At 36.9% G+C, this 19,824-nt stretch overlaps 1 protein-coding gene across 4 annotated transcripts; it reads right to left on the bottom strand.

Moving 5' to 3' along the window:
- Window positions 1–1,053: 1,053 nt before the first annotated feature.
- FAM204A (family with sequence similarity 204 member A) lies at window positions 1,054–19,419 on the bottom strand. 4 transcript variants are annotated; one of them, XM_074591232.1, is made up of 8 exons: window positions 19,362–19,419; window positions 18,435–18,780; window positions 17,372–17,462; window positions 16,774–16,807; window positions 16,090–16,192; window positions 14,260–14,349; window positions 3,215–3,321; window positions 1,054–2,860 (listed from the first exon to the last, which is right to left on the bottom strand). In XM_074591232.1, the coding sequence occupies exons 2-8, from the start codon at window positions 18,684–18,686 to the stop codon at window positions 2,809–2,811; spliced, it is 729 nt and encodes a 242-aa protein (XP_074447333.1). In that variant the 5' UTR covers window positions 18,687–18,780; window positions 19,362–19,419; the 3' UTR covers window positions 1,054–2,808. The 4 variants fall into 4 exon arrangements, with proteins under 4 accessions (XP_074447333.1, XP_074447336.1, XP_074447335.1 ...); XM_074591235.1 differs by having other exon boundaries at window positions 18,450–18,780; window positions 19,362–19,404; XM_074591234.1 differs by having other exon boundaries at window positions 18,435–18,758; window positions 19,362–19,401.
- Window positions 19,420–19,824: the final 405 nt, after the last annotated feature.

Consider the following 19,824-nt stretch of genomic DNA (forward strand, 5'->3'; position numbering starts at 1 on the left):
TTTTCAAATTTAGTTTTTCTATTTACTCCAGAGAGCTGCACTTGGGAAGGTATGACTTTTTTTTCCTCAAATGACTTAAGACTACTGAGGATATCCAAGAGAGTACCACGGCTATAAGTAGGAAGAAACATGAAATTGTGGTGGAGAAAAAATTGGAGCAAAACTAGTGCATGCACTTAGGTTTTTCAAGGCTTCTGAGGGGCAGGGAGGTGATTAGACAAGGCTGCCTTTTCACTGTTGCCCAACCATCAAATAAGCTCCTAGTAAATATTTGGCTTCACAACAGATTTGCACTGAAATTAATAATTTAAGTACATTCCTCTAGATACGTAATTTCAGTCAGACGAGGAGATAGTACCAACTCTTCATTTGCTAAAAGAATTATTACTACATCTCAAATTTAGTTCAGTATAAGAGATTATATATTTAAGCTGATTAAAAAGGTTTCAGTTAACTGAAACAGGCATTCGGATTGTTCTAACTGCTAAAAAACAGGCAAAGTTAAATCTCAGAATGCAGTTTTACTTGTTTGGCCAAAATTCACAGCACAGAAGAAAAACTACTTTACAAAAAAAAAAAAAGTGTCAGGAATGCAAGACCTCTTAGAATCAGATCAGCAATTTAGAAGGATGTTTATTAAAGGTACAGTTAGGCATTCATTTTATTACGTATTCAGATGATCTCTATAAAGCTGTATTGGGCTTTTGTATTTTCCCTGTTAAGCAGGTGGGGTTTTTTTTGAACATGGTCTAATTCAGGGAATTAGCTAATATTCTAAGTGAATACTTTAGGTTGATCAAAATACCTGAAATGTGATCATTTTTAAGTTCATGGCACAAGTAACCCAATGCCCAGTATTCTGCATACTTCCTAAATAGTTACATTATTAATGGCCTAACATTAAACTAATTGGTTATTTTAAGTAAGAATTACTACAGGTGGCTGGGTATGCACTGCTGTGACAAGATGTGGCAAGCTGTCAAGACAATAGCTGCTTTTTAAGGGTTTGGGATTTCTTTTAAAGCACATTTTCATATCAAACAGCACAGAGCCTTACAATTAGATAAAGATCTTTATTTGACTAATAAATACCGTTACTATTAAGAGCAACTATTACAAGAAAATGTATACATCTGTTTAACATACACTACTTTTAAATATTTAATGGAATACTGCTGCTGTTTTCAGCACAAAGTTATCAGCATCATTCTGCTTTTCAGTACGTAGGAGGCAGAAAGGTCAACTGTGTCTAACACTCATCTGCCAGCGGTTTAAAAAACCCCAGAAATTATGGGCAGAGAACCTGGAAGTTTTGGACAGGAACATTTGGAACTGAGAAAAATCTTGATGAAGGTTCATGGTGTAATCTGTTTGTTTATCCAAGTAAACATGCAATTTACCTTTCTAATCACAAAGAGAGATCATTTGTTTCCTTCCACACCAAAGTTTCTAAAGCTAATATAGTTTGTAAACCGTAGTGTGAGATTTATGATGTTATACTGCAGAAACCTGTTTAGCCCCTGATTTACAATCCTGGCAATTGTATTCAACTCTGTCATCGTAACTAATTACAGCTAACTGCAGATTACCATATTGCAAACTCTCATCTTTGCGAAAGAAATACGATGCTCTGCTAAAAAAGAAAAAGAATCAAACATCCTGAGGGCTAATGAACAAAAATGCACTATTCCATGTTGGACTGCAAACCTAAACTCTTCGAATTGGTGCCGTAAAACTTCAAATTGCTATTTGTTGGCAAGTTGTTTTAGCCTCAAGTACTTACACAGTAAATCACCATTACGCTAATACCATACCTTTGGCCTGAAACATATTAATCTTGGTTAACAATAACTGACATTTACATTACCAATTCAATTCAGGCATTGTGGTGACTAAACATACATGCAAGAGCTTCAGGGAGAAAAGTTATTAGTTCTGAATGTGTCCTTACTTTTCACTGAGAACAATTTTGAAGAAACATTATCATCAATTCTTGTTATAATCTTATAACATAAACATTCAAATCCTAATTGATCTGTAAAACATTTGACTTGGGAGTAAAATCTGCATTTGCTTCTTGGGTGCAGCTAACTGCACAACATCACACATTTCAGATATTTTTTGAGATACATATTTCTGTACTTCATCTGCTCAAAGAAACCAGGACACTTAAAAAACTTGAGTTCTTGGGAAGGAAAGGAAAATGGGAATTTGAAATATTCTGAAGCACATGGCACCAGGACATGATGAATAGTACCAGCTCCTCCCAGGAAAGGGAGGACGGACTTTTTTGGCCAATTTTTCTTCCGTGTATATTTACTAAGCCCTTAAATGCATAAATAATAATGTTTTTAAACAGGTAGAGTGGTTTTGCTTTTCTTAATTTAGTGCCTTCCCAAACTTTCAAGCAATCCAAGAAGTGGCACGGTATAACCTTAGGAAGAAAGCTTCTCCCTCTCCTTATACCCACACATTATAACTGCAGTGCAGCATAGAACACATTTGGACAGAGTACTTTATTCCAACTTCAGAAAGTTCTCTACTACCAGACTCCAAATGCATTATCTTAGATTTTAATATTTTGGAGAAAAATACTATATTTAACATAATATTGATGTTTACGTAGTACTTTTGCTACATTATATGCATGCCAAAACAAAATATTGTAACCTAACAGCATTAAGAGAAACAGAAGGAATTTGGTCTGTTGCGTTTTTGAGGTTTATTTTGTATTCAGATTTAAGAAGCCGCTAACAAAGATCCTCCAGGCAAAATCAGGTATTTGACTCCTGAGGAAAACAGGATGGATTACATGTATCCCATATTGCTTTTTGTTTCCCATCTTTTCTTGGCTTCAAATCTGAAATAGAGCACGAAAACCATGTTAAGAATCATAAGCATATGCGTTTCAGGTATTCAAGCATACTATTCTTAACAACAACAAAAATAAAAACTTATTTTTAATACTGTGATAAAGACATGAAAGCAAATGTAGCCATATAATCAATACTTTAATTCTGTACTTAAGTCTCATACACGGCTAAAAAAAAAACTACAAAAAAAACCACTCCAAACCCAACAAGGTTAAACTAAACAAATAAGATTACCATAAGCCTATTTCAACTAAAAAAAAAAAAATTTAACTGAGATTGTATTGTATACAGTTAGTGCCAATGAAACCACAAATGTTTAATTCCATACTCAAATGACTTACCCCCAAGCAAGCTTCTTTTTCTTTCGAGCTTCTTGGGCAGCCTCTGCTTCTTGCTTGGCTTTAACAAAGTTGCGGCAAGCAGCAGCTTTGGCAATTTTCACACCAAGCTAAGACATAAAAAGGAACAAAGGAAAACTGAATAGATGCAAACGGCTCACATGAAATTTAAGCCTCACAAATTACTTGGTCTGATATTGTTTCTCAAAAGTCAACAGATATTAAAACATCTTTCAAATATTAGGCTGATGCTGTACTATTAGATCAGAAAAGCAAGAATGTCTCTTGAGAGAAATACAGAGGAGTAGGATCCTGAGGCAAGCAATCCTTTTCACCAAATCCTTCATTTTCAAGAATAAAAGCAAAGGGCAATAGCCCACTAGATCCTTTTCTTTGTTTGTTTTTTAAATTAATATATAGACACGGATATACACACACAGCTTCCATTACTAAGACCAGCCTGTGACCTCAGCTGCGCTAACACAATAGTATCAGGTCTTGCTAATACAAAAAACCACCCAAAAAGACAGTTTTGTACCGGAGAGCTGCTACTACCACACATTCTCCAGTCGTACCAGTAGTCATGTTTTAATCAGACTGCCAGGAAGTAAATAAAGCAGCGTCCTCTGAGTCCATCTGGAATTCAGTCTTCGCATTACCAGCTTTTAGATTATTAGTGTGATAATAAGCATGCTTTTCAAATAGGGTTGTAATAGGCTATAGGTGAATACTTCTTTACTTCCACAAACTTATTCACACTGTCAGAATTAAGTTCACTTTAGTGAATGTCAGAGGCGGGGAGGGGGGGGCCGAATAAAGCATAAAAGATAGCAGAATGTACTGTGAACTACGACCAGATTATTTTCCTTAATCAGAATTCATAACTTGTTCACTGTAGTTACATTTTGTGATTGCTGTTGTGATTTGACATTATCTGCAACTAAATTATGAATTATGGAAGAATTTGGTTACTGCTTTTCTCCAAGACAAACAAGCAATTCATTTAGCCTAAACTGCTACAAACTGTGATGCAGACAAGAAGGTTTTCCTCCTACCCAGCCCAAAGCTACTCAAGTTAGATAACATGTTTCTGACTGGATATTCTAAATTTTCCCAAAATGTCATGGGAGCATCACACAAGAGAGGCATGGGAGACCCAAGTAAAACAACACTCCTTAACACTTTGGTTAAAGTTCCATTATTAATGGTAATACGCTTCAATAATCTGCGTCATCTATACAGGCAATTCTTATTTACCCTAAGAGACATTTTATCCAGCTAAGATGAGACAGAACTCAAGATGTGTGTTCAGGCGTAGAGGCACTGACACATCTTCTACAACTCTCCCATCAGACACCTCCCCCGTGGGAAGGCTGATATCCTGATTGTTTTAACAAAGCGAAACAAAACAGCATCACTACCAGCTATTCTACCTTAGGGTCCTTTCAGGGTACAAGAATCAAGAAAGCAGCCTTTCTGCAGAAGGCCTGGAGTCTCCATTCAAGTAGGCAGTAGGCACAACCTCAATTTGTGCTTTATTTGAGGCTCTAAACACTGGCAACACAAACAATTGAGAAGCAAGCACAATATTTTAAAAAGACAACGCGCAAAAAAAAAGTGCTGAACAACTTTTTCATCTGCTATTCACACATGTTGTAAGGTCATTAATATGTACCTATGGAATCAGCCTGAGGTACAAAATAATCCATGTGACCATATATTTCAGAACTTTTATATTATGAGCTACATCATTTTTCCCCTGAGCGTTAACATTTTACGTAATCAGAAATTCAATACCAACATCTGAACTGCCAAATCTCAAGTAAAAGACTAGAACATAACATTCTCTTATTTGCATGGTCACTTAATATTTAAGGACAGCTATTAACTGTAATATACTTGCAATATAAAAATACTTGATAAAACTCACCTATTAAAAAAAATGCTTATTCGTTAATTGAAACAGGACTAATTAGCTTAAAAAATAGAGCAATCTGATGGATCAAGTCAATCTGCAGAACCATGCCTTTATTTTTGAATTGTATTTTACCTCCTAACATACGTCAAAATTAAACTCCTATGATGTGATGAATAACAGTATCTCCTTAAAATATACTCTAGTGGCCTATTGAACACTTAACACACATACAAATATACACAAGTGAAGTCTACACGAGTGCTGCAGAACAAAATCTTTTGATCTGTATTTCTTGGAAGACAGAATGAATTCTTCCATCTTTGAAAAGTACGGAAAAAACGGGATAATAAGATCCTTTGCAATGTATGTAGAATTAGAAGGAGAAACATATTGCAGCATTAATGTTATCATTTCTAGGCTAGAGTCAAATTTTCAAGACTTGAAAACAAATATGTCGCATATAAACAAACACACAGACATTTTAGTCAGATTAAGAATTGTCTGCTCCCACCCACGCCCAGACATCCATCTTCACTCCCCCCCTCTCCACCCCCAAAGAAATCCATAAAAGCTTGGTCAATGGGTTTTACATTTTAAAAAAACCATTTCAGGTCATCAGATAACTCAATAAAATACAATCTTAAAAGAAGTAAGAAAGCATGAATAAAAATATATACAACAATTTCTTGTGTAGTCAAAGTATCAGCATTTTCCATATAGAACATCCAATATTTTGCTGCATTTTAATTAAGGTGTCTAAACATTATCACAAAGAACTGCAAATTGGTCAGAGCACGCAGTAAGGAAAATTAAGCTCTAAAGGCTTTTTATCACCATATTTCAGGAACCAAGGGTGTAAAATGTTCTAATTTGGGATATATTAAAAGCCATAAAAGGTCTTTCAAAAAGATTAATGGTACTTTGCTTGGATTTAAGATAAGGGCTTTAGCTGGTTGGAAAAGCAGGGCCCTGGCTAGACCCTTGAGGCATTCATCTTTACAGCCACTTGGAAGATTTGTAAAAGCGTCTGCATAACCTCAAGCAAACGCACTGCGACATTTTTTTTTTTTTAAATTCCTTTCAATTTTACAGGTTTAAAGTGTGTAAATCATATTGGGTAGTACAGCTGATATAATGGTTCATCCTTGTAACACAATATATATATTTTTAAGACAAACTTAAAAAACAACTTAGTTTCTGCAGGGCAAAGACCTTTCCATTTTGAAGTTGACCACTAATCATGTCAAATATCTTACTCTGGATGTTTAATGTAGCAAAAATGAAAACTCCTTATCCGTTATTTTTCATAAATTTTCTGCTCATCTGAAATTGTTACCTTGTAACAGATTTCTGAAGCTTTGCTTCTTTTTGAACAGTTTCAAGGCATTTATTTAAAAATACCAATTATCATACTTTAACTTTTTATGGAATAACAGGTCTCTATGAAAAATATTTATGCCATTCTCTTTTGTTCTTTAATTAAATGAAAACAGATGTTTTCTGAAGTAAAGCGGAACCATTACTGGAGTACTTAAAGTGTTAAGGTCTTTAATTTTTATATCAGTTTGGTCTACAATTCCTGATTGTCTTTACTCAAGCTCAACATTAATGTCAAGCAAGTTACCTAGGAGACGAAAGAGATCAAAGAGACAAAAAACCCTCAAATGTCTGATTAATCAAGCCTGCAAACAGCTTATTTCTTTTAGCCTGCATGCAAGTATGAAAATGAGATTCTGGGAGCCGTACATTGTGCAGATTTGTTCATTCTTATCAGAACAAAGCCAGCGGCAGCTTATTTCATGGATCATTGGCACTGTCATCAGTGCTACACAGAACGGGTGACAGCTCCTCATTTTGAGGCTTGAACAAAATTAGCAAAAAGTCGGCACAAATTAGCCTCTCATCTTTTTAGTAATATGACATTATTCATTTACTTTTTATCCAATTTTTAATTTTTTCCTTGTCAGCTATCCCTTTCTAGTGTTTCTTGCACAGCATCATAAAACACTTTTAAAACAAGCAAAGAAATGGATGAAGTTGAAATAGTATGTAAAGTTCAGGCAGAAGAGTAAACATTTTTATTAAGTTGCAACAGAATTTACTGTAACTTCCAGAAAACTTCCTTGAAAAATCGAGACATTTAACATGAAATATCATAAAGCAAAGACTCTTCATTAAGATCGCACTGTGCAATGTCAGTGCTGAACGATACAAGTAAGGAGACAACAGATTCAAGAACTGCTCCAGAAATATTTGGTGCGATACATAAAAATGCTAAACCTACAGAAGCTCTAACGAAACATCTATATTCAAACAGGTCCTGAAATATCCTATGATCATACCAGAGAAGCCAAACAGCCTTCTAATACAGTGTTACAGTTTCTCATCAAATATGAATCTAGTTATTTCAGGCTTGCCTTTAGCAATGATTTTCTCCTTTTATGTTATGGAATGTTATCCATTGCTGACGTATATAAAATATATAAAGCAAACAAGAATACCGAGCGGATTTTGCAGTGAAAATTGTCCCCTTTCAATGATGTGCTCAACTTCCACTGTAAAATACTTTGTAATATCTTTGTTGTATTTTTATGCTGTGTATTACAACATCAAATTATATTGGGATGACACAGTAATGGAGCAAGGACAGAAAACTGTTCTAATATTAAGCTCTTTGCCAGATTCAAACATTTAAATGCAAGTAACTTCTTCCATTCATGAGAAAACACAGCATTAAAAAATTAACTATAAGCTGTTAGATGCTTTACACAGCCCCCTTATAAGAAAGGCAGTTTTAAAAAAAGAACTGTAGTACTGTTTTCAGCAATTTCTTTATCTCTGTTCTTCTAAGTAAGAAAGCTTATTAACAAGCTTTGAACTTAAAATCACATTTACAATAATGTGCCATCAACAGTTTTATAAGCTAATTAGAAAAAAAGATTAATTAATGACTGGCTGCTAATAAAATCGCAATCATGAAGAAAGAAACCAAGGGTGCTAAGCTTCAACTACCACCAATTAAGAGCTAATTACAAACAAATTATATATGTGTTTTGCTGTGGGCTTTAATTTACTAAAATGGTTTTAATTAAAAGAGAAAACATGCTGATTAATTGAACTGCAGAAAAAATCTACAGTATAAACTGTGCTTTGTCTGTCTCTTTAATTAGACTTGTAACATCTGAAATCTTTTTTTAAGGTTTGTTAAGGAAAAGATATACATAATTAAGGGAGCATAAGAATGTAATTCTAGGTGATAACCCTGCCATGTTCCAAAGGTTAAAAGAAAACAACCTCAATGAAGAGAGATATTTGGAAGCACCTCTGCTAAGTGTTAGAAAGAAAATCCTTCAGAGATAAAAAATAAACTCTTTCCCCCAACCCCCTGCCCCGGGTCCTTCAATGGCCATGATTTCCCAGTTAATTGGCGCTCGGTTACATTCCACATACAATTGCATCAATCTCTTCAGGTACCTCAAAGCACTATGATCAATTGTGAATGCTGCACAGAATTTAGAAATGAAACTCTATAAGAAAAAAAAGGAGTTCTTACCATATAGCACCCATCAAGCACTATAACCCGTCCACCTGAAACAGTCCTGTGTGTGTGACCTCGCGATCAATCACATCCTACCCAGATTTTCTAATGGAAAACAGCTTCCAGAATGGTTCTCAATGGTATGACATACAACCTTGCTCGTGTACTTCCCATTCTAAATTATGTGACTAGAAGTTACTTAAAGACAACAGATACTAATTTGATCATTAGAAAATGATCAAGAGTGATGCAACAAATTTTGAAGACAACAGCAGGACTGATCTTGCTCTAACATGAGAATGATATCCCAATGAACAGCCAATTAATTTCATTGATTACAATGTAGATCTTTCATTTAAGCTTGATTATAATACCATAGTTTCCTTATAAATTGCAGCTTTTTAAAAATGTTTCACAAAATGCCAGAAGCCACTAAGCTAAGCACTTAGGAACAGCGCTGTCAAAAAGCCTGCGCTATTTAGAGACTGACAACAACTCAAGTAATTTAGCAAACTAAATTACAAACTATTTTAAAAGTTCCTCTTGACAGGTAAGTCTAATATGGTCAAGATTGTTTTATGGTGTTCAAGTTACAGTCCTCAGGCTAACACACTCTTAGACAATGTGGCACCTACCTACCAGGCAGTTAAGGCAAAAGCCACAAGCATAATGTGAAGTTTGAGGTTTAGCCAGATTAGGTCTCTGAATATTAGAGCCATAAGAAATCTGCATTCTGCTTCCTGAGATACCACACAATTTCAGTACAAAAGCACTATGAAAAATTCTTTCTCTAAGGGAAAAAAGCTTGGAAAGTATTTTTAGGTTTATATATATTAGGGATCTTTTAAAATTATTTGGTTTAATTAGGAAAAGAACTTTTACAAGTACCACTCCAAACCCTAACTATTCTACAGCAAAGTGAAGTTACCAGGTACCTCCACATACCATCCTTATTCAAAAGGATAAACACCTCCAACTATGCACAGTCACAGTGCTCTAATTTATCAACATTTATTATTATAAAAAACCTAGGCAGATTCCCACAAACACAGTAGGAACGATTAAAGCACATTTCAAGATATTATTCCAGAAAGGTTTTTCGAAGTCATTAGAAAAGCTGACATAATTCCAAGTGTCTGTTCCCAGCTACACCGCCAAGTACCTGCTACCATTAAATCTCATCTACCCTAATCTTGAGCATCACCAAGAAAACCGTTTTATCTCAGCCCAGCTAAGCATCCGTGTAAACAACTTTCACTCTTAAAAGTATCGGAATTTTTGGGGTAACTCCCACATCAATAGTAACACTTCTGTTGGCATCTCTCAAGTTAAATGAGTCATCATTAAATGCAGTATTCGAACAATAGGTGTAAGCAAGCCATTCTACATTTGAAAAGAAGAACTTAAAAACATGACAGACTCCCTGCCAATGCTGAAAGCCCTGGAATATTATAACAAAGACAGCAACTGGATCACAACAATAAACCTTAATTGCACATATTATACCAGCACAAGGAATTGCTAGTTATTTAATACTAATAGTACTATGTTCTTGATATTACAGAAGTAATTCAGTCTAATAGAGTGTTTAAAAATCCACAGTGAATTAAGACTAAACAGTATGAGGCACCTGCATTATGTTGATGCTCAATAAAAATTCATCACAGGACTGCTGATCTTACATATTGTAACTGCAACACAGCAAGGAGATGCTCGAGCTAGACAAGGTTCTAGAGCAGTCTAGCTGAAGAAGCAGCGTTACTGATGGCCTAAATTATTCTGTACAACATAATGCAGGCATGCCCGTATTCTTTCAGGAATAATTTCACTAATGTACAAAATAATGCAATCAAGAATTTCAGGATGACTAGAACTCTTAGTGAAACAGAACACCCCAGAAGAGAACGTGCTATGGGGATGGCCAAGGATGCCATAGTTAGAGATCTGCCATCCTGGTAATTCCCAAACTAACTGCAATCACTTTTCTAGCCCACAAACTAGGATAACAACAGGATACAAGGGGTAATACTTCATAGTGAGGTTGGCCAAGAGATTAGACTGAATATCATCATCATATAAATACAATGAATTTTTTTTTTACTAGAAATGCAACTGACAATAAAAACAGGATAAAGCACTTTTAGCTAGTCTCAAAAGCTACACAGGAATGCACACACGCAGTCCCTAGTAAATACAGAGCCTCACGCGCAAGGTATCCAAGTTCTAACTTCTCTCAGTCTAAAATCTGGAATAATTCTGGATTGAGAAGTTTTAAAATCAGCATTTGTGCATATTTGTCAGAGCAGAAGAAAGCAACAAATAATATGTTGCCCAAAGCCTCATTTCCAGCAGTACAATAACATTTTCCTTTAAGAACCCGCAACAAGTACCACATGGAAGCCAAAAGACCCAAAACCTTGAAGTAGTATCATTTAGGCTTTTAGGATGTAAATTTCAGTGATCCACTCACAGCTGCTAGATTATGCATATTGACTAAATCATCATTGATTTTTAAGGAATCTGGTTTTTAAAAACCTTTTCTCACTGTGTCATGATAGCATATTGACAGCATCATTTTGGCATTCCTTTGCTTTTTAGGACATGTTTTTACCGCTTATTCTCATCATCTGTTTATTTTTGGCTTCATTTTTCTAAATACTGAAGCTGCCCTATCAGTTTCACAGGCTTATAAATGTTATACATCAAAAATTAGTTTCACTTATTAAGGCAGGAAACGGCTTTAAGAACTCTGGGATCTGTGCCTCAAAGCAAAAGCTTTATCAGCAGGTTCCAGTCACTGCTTCTTGCAAAAGAAAATGGTGCCGATTAAAACCCCATACACCTGATTTCAAAAAGAACACCTACCCACTGAACACTCTTCACATGGCTGCAAGGGGGGCTGTACCCCAAACAGAAGGCAGCTGTTTCTCACCCACTCCCTGCCCCCAGCCCTGCAACACTGCTCAAGAAAAATGAAAACTATACATAAAAAGATGGAGTCGAGATAAAAGAACAATAATTCATCCACTTATTTCACTAGACTTCAGAAGGGGCGTACTTCAATACGGTCATAGCATAGCGCCATGCCTGACTTCCTCACAGGTTTGTGTTGCATTTGAAAGTTAGAGGGATATAAATAGCCACATACCTTAAAAACTAACTCACTTCTAAGATGTTTTATGTAAAATGAGTTTTAAAATGGACATTTCTTTAAATTGCAAAGATAAAGAAAGTAGCAATTGAACAAAACTGTACAATAAGAAAGGAATACTAATTGTACTTGTATACAAAACAATGATTTTTGACTCCACCTCTTCCATAATCAAATCCTTTGCCATAGTTCTTCACTGAATCAGAATTAGTCACTGTTAGAATGATTTCCTTAGAATAAAGAGTGTTTTAAAAGGCCCGTTTAAAAAAAAAATACAGCTTCTTAAAATCACAAGGATGTGAAAAATGGATCTTGCAGTAGCACATCTTAACAACAGTAGAGAACCCCAGTGAATTCACATGGCTTCTGCCTCGACAGAGCTCCTCATGAGATCAAGCCAGAGTCATTTGAGTTTTCCTTCTTTCAACATACTATTTATTCAGATAAACCCACTTAACCAAAACCAAGTCAAGGCTGTGAATACTAATAACGTTTCAAGCATTTTGTTTTCAGAATTACAACATGCTAATATTTGAAAGTCAACAATTTGGAGCTAATGTTCCACAAATAATAATACATTGCTGTAGCACCTGGGATATGCTAGATGTTGTACAATCCCATGGCTACTGAAATCAGATAACAGCTTATCATAAATATTACAAAACCTTAAAACTTCTTACATTAATTTGTTTTTATAGTCAAACAATTTGCACTAGAACCTCAGTATGTTTTATTGATTATGATACTCTAACCACTTTAGACTAGATGGGATAATGACATTTGTGAAGGAGAACAGCAAGTACAACATGTTGTACCCATGGAAAGTAATACAACAGCATCGCTGTGAGAAGCTGGTCAGGCTTAAAGGGGAAGTCAGAACACATTCCTATCCCTGTCCATAGCTGTTACCTTTGTAGATTGAAGTTTTGAGATCACTGGTGAAAAGGTAGATAAGAGTCCAGTCATGAGAACCTGCTCTGAGTGACTAAATGTAGCAGTTTAATGATTGTATAAGAACACATGCTGAGGAACAGTTAAGTTCTACCTAACCTTATTTACAGAACTGTATTTCCTATTGCAAAAGCCATCTGTTTTTAAAGCCATCACAATATTGTATTATACTGCATTAAAGAGATTTAAATCTGTGATTTTGGCTTAGCTTGAAATGCTATACTTCGGAAACATTTCAAATATTTGTATGAGAATGAGAAGTATTCAGAATTTGTCTGTCTTAATGCTTTTCTAATACCTTTGAATTTTGCTGGTATATACAGTGGACAGAAAATTCCCATTAACGTTGTGAAGATAGAGTATACAACACAGAAGAATGAAAGCAAAAATGTATAATTAATTTCTAAAACAAGTTTGGAATATTTAGAGTTTCAACTGTATAAATCAGACGACTTAAAATTGAGAGCTTCTCCACTCACCTCAAATAGTACTTATTTAGTTTTTTTTGTTTTGTTTTGTTTTTTTACCTGGCTTCAAAACTATTCTAACTATCCTTTTATCCTAATTTTCTTCCTTGCATTTTCTCCCCTGCACACAAACAGCAGTGGGCACAACAGCCTTCATGGATTTCAACTACACACTTCAGCTCCTACCACCTACTATACATACCTACCAACTACTACTTATATGAAACTGTAATTACCAGAGGTATCTGGTAGATTCCTCATCAGTTTAAATATTCACTCAGCACTACACACATATTTAAAAGGTCCACTTTTTGTAGCAAAAAGCAGCATAGCCTTCATAAAATTACTCAGATACACCAACTAACATGACGACATCTTGAAAAATGGAGTTTCTCACCTGAATTTTTTTTTTTTAGATATGCATTTATATACTGAAAATGACGACAAGGAGAAGAAACAAAATCCATTAATTCTATAAACATCATTCTAAGGCCACAGTAACACGTTTGACATCCATCTACTCCCATTCTTCTTCAGAATTCTTCCAGCTATCAACTCATTATCACAGGAATACACAGGAAAGAAGCACTAATGCACAAGTGTGAGTATATCTGTCTGTATTTGGGCATGTTTTGCTCTAAACCTTTCTTCAGGCCTGTAAGGGAATGCAAAGAAAAATCTGAGGCACAGGGAGCATCCTACTCCTGTTTTCTTGGCTCGGAACATGCAGAAAAATCAACAGCTCAACATAGAGGACTAGTTACTGACTCATCTGACTCGTGGAGTCAGCATGAAGGCTTTAAAGCCAGGTTACTTGGGATCATTCATGGTCATATTTTCAATTCTTATACAGCTGTCCAAGCATTACTAGATCAGAAGCAAAATCTTTCAATCACTGAAAGAAATCTGCTTAGAAAACAGGAAAGATGCCCCAAACAGTCTTGAATGTTATTTAAGACACTTTTTGTACAGATGTACAAGGAATAAATATTTCCTAAGAGCTTTTATTAATATCCCACTTACCTCGCGAATGGCTAATCTATCACTCAGCTCCTCAGCCTTATCAATGTCACCTTCAGCCACAGACTTCTCTATGCTAAGTTCAAGGCCAGACTAGAAAAAGAAAAGCAAATATCTTGAGGACAAAAAGAAATAACATGTTTAAAGGAAGCATCTCCTTTCTAAAAATACTTCTTTCATAAAACTCTTTATTTTAAGACACTGCATAAACCTGTAATTTCTATGTAACACAAATCACTTTGTCTATGTATTGTAATGGACAGTATAATTAAGAATTCACTGAAAGGCTGCCTGAGCACAAATCATTGCATTAGTTCCACCTTATGTGCAGGATAATACTGTAGGTTAAAAAAATTACACGGACTAGTTTATGCCTGTCACAATAAAATTTCATCTGAAGATCTGGCTTATCTCCTCCATCCCTGGAGCTTTCTAAACAAAATGTGAAATATATGTGTCAGGTAACATGAAGAATGGCAATTACCACTGTATCGTTACAGTTCTAAGATCTTATCTTTATCCAAAAACTGAGTTCTGGCACGGTGCCACTCCACTGTGCTAATAAATTAAAAATTCTAGCAGTCCTATGGAGAACAATGAAAAAGCTTCAGAATTTAACCTCTAAAAATACCAAAATGACTTTTACGATCAATATAACATAACTCGTTTAACAACAACATTTACCAATAATGTAACAACGAAAAGTAAATATTTACTGGAAATTATAGTTGGAAGCTTCTGAAGGACTACAGAAGGGTAGCACAGCAGTAGGCACCGACTTCAGAATTTCACAAAAAACTCACTCTTTCATAACAAGGGACAATTTACAGCCTCACTAGTTTTAAATATTAGTAATGCTACAGAAAACACATTTGACAGTTTCATAATATGTACTTTTTTAAAAAATAAAAGCAAAATAGCAAATAGAATTCTTGAGAAAAGCTTGAATTATTCAGGTGGAAATGGAAAAGAGAAAAAAGTGCACAACTGGAAGTTGCAGTGATAGCCAATTCTGTTGGATGTTTTTTCTGAAATTAATGAGATGTTCCACTAGTGATAAAGTCTCTGAACTTACATGGAAAGCATCTGCATTTTAACACTTTGGGCCTCATTCCAGATCTATCCTGAGCAATTTAATGACAACTAAATACCCACCTAAAGTAAGAACACGAACAATGTCTCATGACTTGCATGCAGAAGCTCACTTTAGGCAAATGAAAACTACGAAATTTATCATGAAGAAGGCTAACTGAACATTTGATGTCATAGAACATGATGTCATATACGGGCCTTTACTAGAAAAACAACAAAACAAACCATGCTATGAGGAACTCATTATATTACGAGTTTCTCAAATTTCCCATCATGTTGTACCAGTTATTTCAAATACGACTAGTTACACAATAGTATTTATGAACAGAATGCATTATAAATCCACTAAAACTGCAGGACAGGTTTGGCCCTCTAATTCCTATAGCCACTGGTGTCAACTACAGGATTCGTGTGACACATTTTAAAGGTAAAACATAACTAAAAAAAAAAGAAAAGAAAAAGTCAAACAATGCATATGAAATGTTCTGTCTCTCATAATAATAGAAAACAAAACCAGACAGGAAACAGGCATGGATACTGTCTCAAAAGAAAGCACGGCAACCTTTCAATCCCAGTACAACTGATGTGATATCTAAAAGGAAATTAATTAAAAATCCTTCCTCAGAGTGACTTGATCATTTACTCACTTTCAAATAGTTTGAGTTTTATTCCTATCTCAGTTAAGGCTGGGTTCTTTTACTGCCAAGTACAAGCTGACATTGCTTTTGTAGCAACAGTCACCTTTTGTGGAGCCCTGCTAGCTACAGGTGATTCAAATCTATCATTGATTCCAAAGTACTGTGTAAGTTCTTTCCATTTATCTTCATTTTCCAACTGTTGACAACTAAAGACAAACAAACAAAAGTCATTAATATAACCAGTTCCCTTTCCACAAATTGTAATATTCTTTTCAAAGCTAAAAGAAATTCTTCCATTTGGCAGACATGCTCTTTTCACCCATTCACAGTTTTTAATGGAAGTGAAATTAATTATTCTTTCCCCTCTGTAAGTGAAATTCCACAATCTTGAAATCAAACTTATAGAATCATAGAAACATTTAGGTTGGACAAGACCTTTAAGGTCATTGAGTCCAGACGTAATTATAACACTTCCAAAGAGGAAAAAGAAGAGGAGGAGGAGCAGGCTGAACAGCAGCTTGTATGCAATCATATGCAAAACATCATTAGGAATAACATTAATTCTACTTTAAGTTACATTAAATAATACATTTGTGTGGATTTTTAAAATCAAGCAATAAATCCCATCAAGCAATCACTGGTATCAAATTCAGCCTGCCCAACAGAGACACTGAACAACTTCAGCAGATATTTGACATGATGTTCAAGGCCAGGCTTTGGCCATGCGTGCGGTCAAGCTTTTTACATTTTAAACAGAGCTTAAATAATTACATTGACCTGGTTATACCTCTTAGTCACTTCATCTTTGTTTTTCTGTTTTTCTAGGGGGGGAAAAAAAAAAAAACCAACATTACACAGTAATACCTTACAGCATCCAATGAACTTAACAGAACTCTAATTGGTCACATTTCCTCTGAAAAAATAACACAGTAGGATTTTTGCCCAATGATCATGTGAATTTAAACCATTCAGCTGTAAGACTTTTCATACAAAGAAACTCCTACAATATCTGTGAAAAAGCTTTAGCCAGAATACACAAAAGTATGTTTTATAGAATTACTGAAATAAACTTAGCAATTATAAATCAGTATTAACTGAGTAAGTTCCACCTCCTTTTTAAAAAGGGAACAAATGTATTACTTGAACTTTACGTAGCAATTTACAACCATCTACTACTATCTACATCTACTCAGGCATTCAATTCTTTGAATTTAAAAAACAAAACCAAAACAAACAAAGTGACCAAAACAAAACAACCTACTCACAAAAAAACCCCAAAACACAAGCAACAAAAAACCCCATACCAAGCCCAGCAAATCCCATTTCCAATGTAATTGACACTAATTCCATTTTGAGAAAATAAATTCTGTAATTACATAAAACACCTTTTCTGTGGCGCTTTCTTTTTCGGCTTTTGTTTCCCTGATTTGCTTGGGTTTTCATTTCACGGTTTTTCTTCTGAAGCTCCAAAAATTTCTACAAGATTAAGAAAAGGCAAATCAGTATTTTTAACTTTTTTTCCCCCACCATTTTTTAAAAAATTGCCTAATATGCTGAGAAGTGTTGTCACAATATTTATCCACAATACCTTGTTATAGCTATGACATTAAAATTTATGAATTGAGAACGTCTAACTCTGATGGTGTTAAACTGGAACTGGCTCTAATCTTTCCATCACCTCTGTCTGACTTTTGCCCTCCTTAAATCCCAGGACTATTCAAACCCGACAGATTTCTCATGGGATGTGACAATAGATATAGTTATGCTGGTTGTGCGCTCCTGATTCCGTGATGTTTACTGCCTAGCTGGTAGTCTGTAATCCAAGTATTTCTGACAGCGTAGTCCTTGCACAGCAGGATCAATAGATGGACAAGAGTAACTACATTTTGCCAATTCTTATTTTGGCTAAAAAGCCTACAACACAGATTGCTTTGTTTATATTTTTTTTTCCACTCTTTACATGCAAGAGGAAACTCAAGAGGTTATAAGCAACTATGAGCCTGCATGCCTGCAATTAAGCCCTACAGAAAGCAGAAGGCTACACCCGTACTTTGCAGATAGGCATCACCAGTACAGTGGCTGATATATTTAGCTGTACATCCTTACTAATGCAGAAAGCAGTTACAAAGAAGCTCAGAGCCCATACACTACCGAAACAGAAGTTCTTATACAACTGTACAGTTATCCAAACATCTCCCTGCTGGCTTTCGATCACCACTGCACGGGGAGGGGGAACTTACATTCATTTCCTATCTGAATTCCTGCTTACCCTGCTTGGAAGAATCTAAGGTATATTACAGTGACTGCACTTTGATCATATTTAATTTCATTTCATATTTGTATACTTAATATTCAACATTGAGTTATTCTAATTCAAAAATTAGCCATTCGACCTTGAGTATGCTGTGTTTATGCTCTGGACATTTGAAGACCTGTAACAATACCCACATTCCACATATTTACAGAAATTCCAGAAGGGCATGTTTGAGATTCGTTTTCTCCACCTCTCACTGGTATCGCAGTGGATTCACTGATGGCATCACTTTCGGGTCTCTTCTCCTGGAATTCAGAAAGTTGCACCCTTTCAATATCTTCTTTTGCATCTTCCTTTGATAAGGAACCATGCGATTCATCTCCATCATCAGAACTTAAGTCAACATCACTTTCACTCAGTCCTGGAGGCAAAAGCCCACTCCACATCTTCCAGTTTAAACACGCCCAAGCCACTTCAAGTCACTGCAAAGTCACCAGAGTTATGCGAGCTGACCCATTCTGAGATAAAAACATAATTAGCCTGCATAAGAGAGAAGCAAAAATAGCAACACACATCATCAGAAATGCTTTAGTTTCTCTTGAGAAAAGTAACTGTCATTAGATGTTTTAGACAAGCACATTCTAAAGCTTCTAATACTTACTATTTCAGAGAGAAGTAGAAGACTTAGGTACACAGGCTGAAGCTATTAATTCTTTTTTTATTATTCTTTGTTCCGTAAAGTTTTGCCACTTCCCATTTGTTTATCACTGCTTTCAGTTTAAGGGCGATATGGCCGCTCTCCCAGGGGCAGCGGGGGAGCACGTCCAGCCCTTCCAGGCGACGGCTTCCCGGGGCAGCGCAACGGCCGGCCGCCGAGCACGGCCGAGCTCCGCCGGCCCCCGGGGACAGGACGGACGAAGCGTCCGCCCGGGGGAGGCGGCAGGCCGGCGAGGCGAGGGCAGCCCACTCCGGGCGCAGCGGAACAGAGCTCTGGACCAGGGCCGGGGCAGGCAGCCGGCACCCCCCAGCCCTCCGTCCCTGCATCCCCACGAACAGCCCAAACACCCCCCACCTCCCCTCACCACAACCCCGGCACCAATGTCCCCCCCGGCCCTGTTTACCTGGCCGCCATCTTGGCACCGCCGGAACACCCCGCCCGCCGATTGGACTCTGCCCCGCAGCCAATCAACGGGCGCTTTGCTGCCTTAGGCCCGGCCTCTCTGGTCTCCATGACAACCGGGCGGGGCTGGCGGCCCTGCCGGGCGGGGCGGCCTGGGCTGGGGCTGGGGCTGGGGCTGGGGCTGGGGCTGGGGCTGGGGCTGGGGCTGGGGCTGGGGCTGGGGGTGAGGGACCGGCCCCGGCCCGGGCCCCGGCCCCAGCCCCGGCCCCGGGGGTAGAGGTGTTGCCTTCCCGGGCAGGGGGTTCTCGCGTGGGGGCAAAGGTCTCCTCCTCGCAGTGGGGCCGCTCTGGGGGACCAGAGCAACCACCTCGCAGCCGGGAGGGCTCCAGGAGGGTCTGCCGGCCCAACATGTGCAAGTGAGGTGGTTTTGTCGGAATTAACAGCAGTGCTCTGACAGAAAGGCA

Source organism: Larus michahellis, chromosome 6, assembly GCF_964199755.1.
Source record: "Larus michahellis chromosome 6, bLarMic1.1, whole genome shotgun sequence".
In the NCBI taxonomy this organism is placed as follows: Eukaryota; Metazoa; Chordata; class Aves; order Charadriiformes; family Laridae; genus Larus; species Larus michahellis.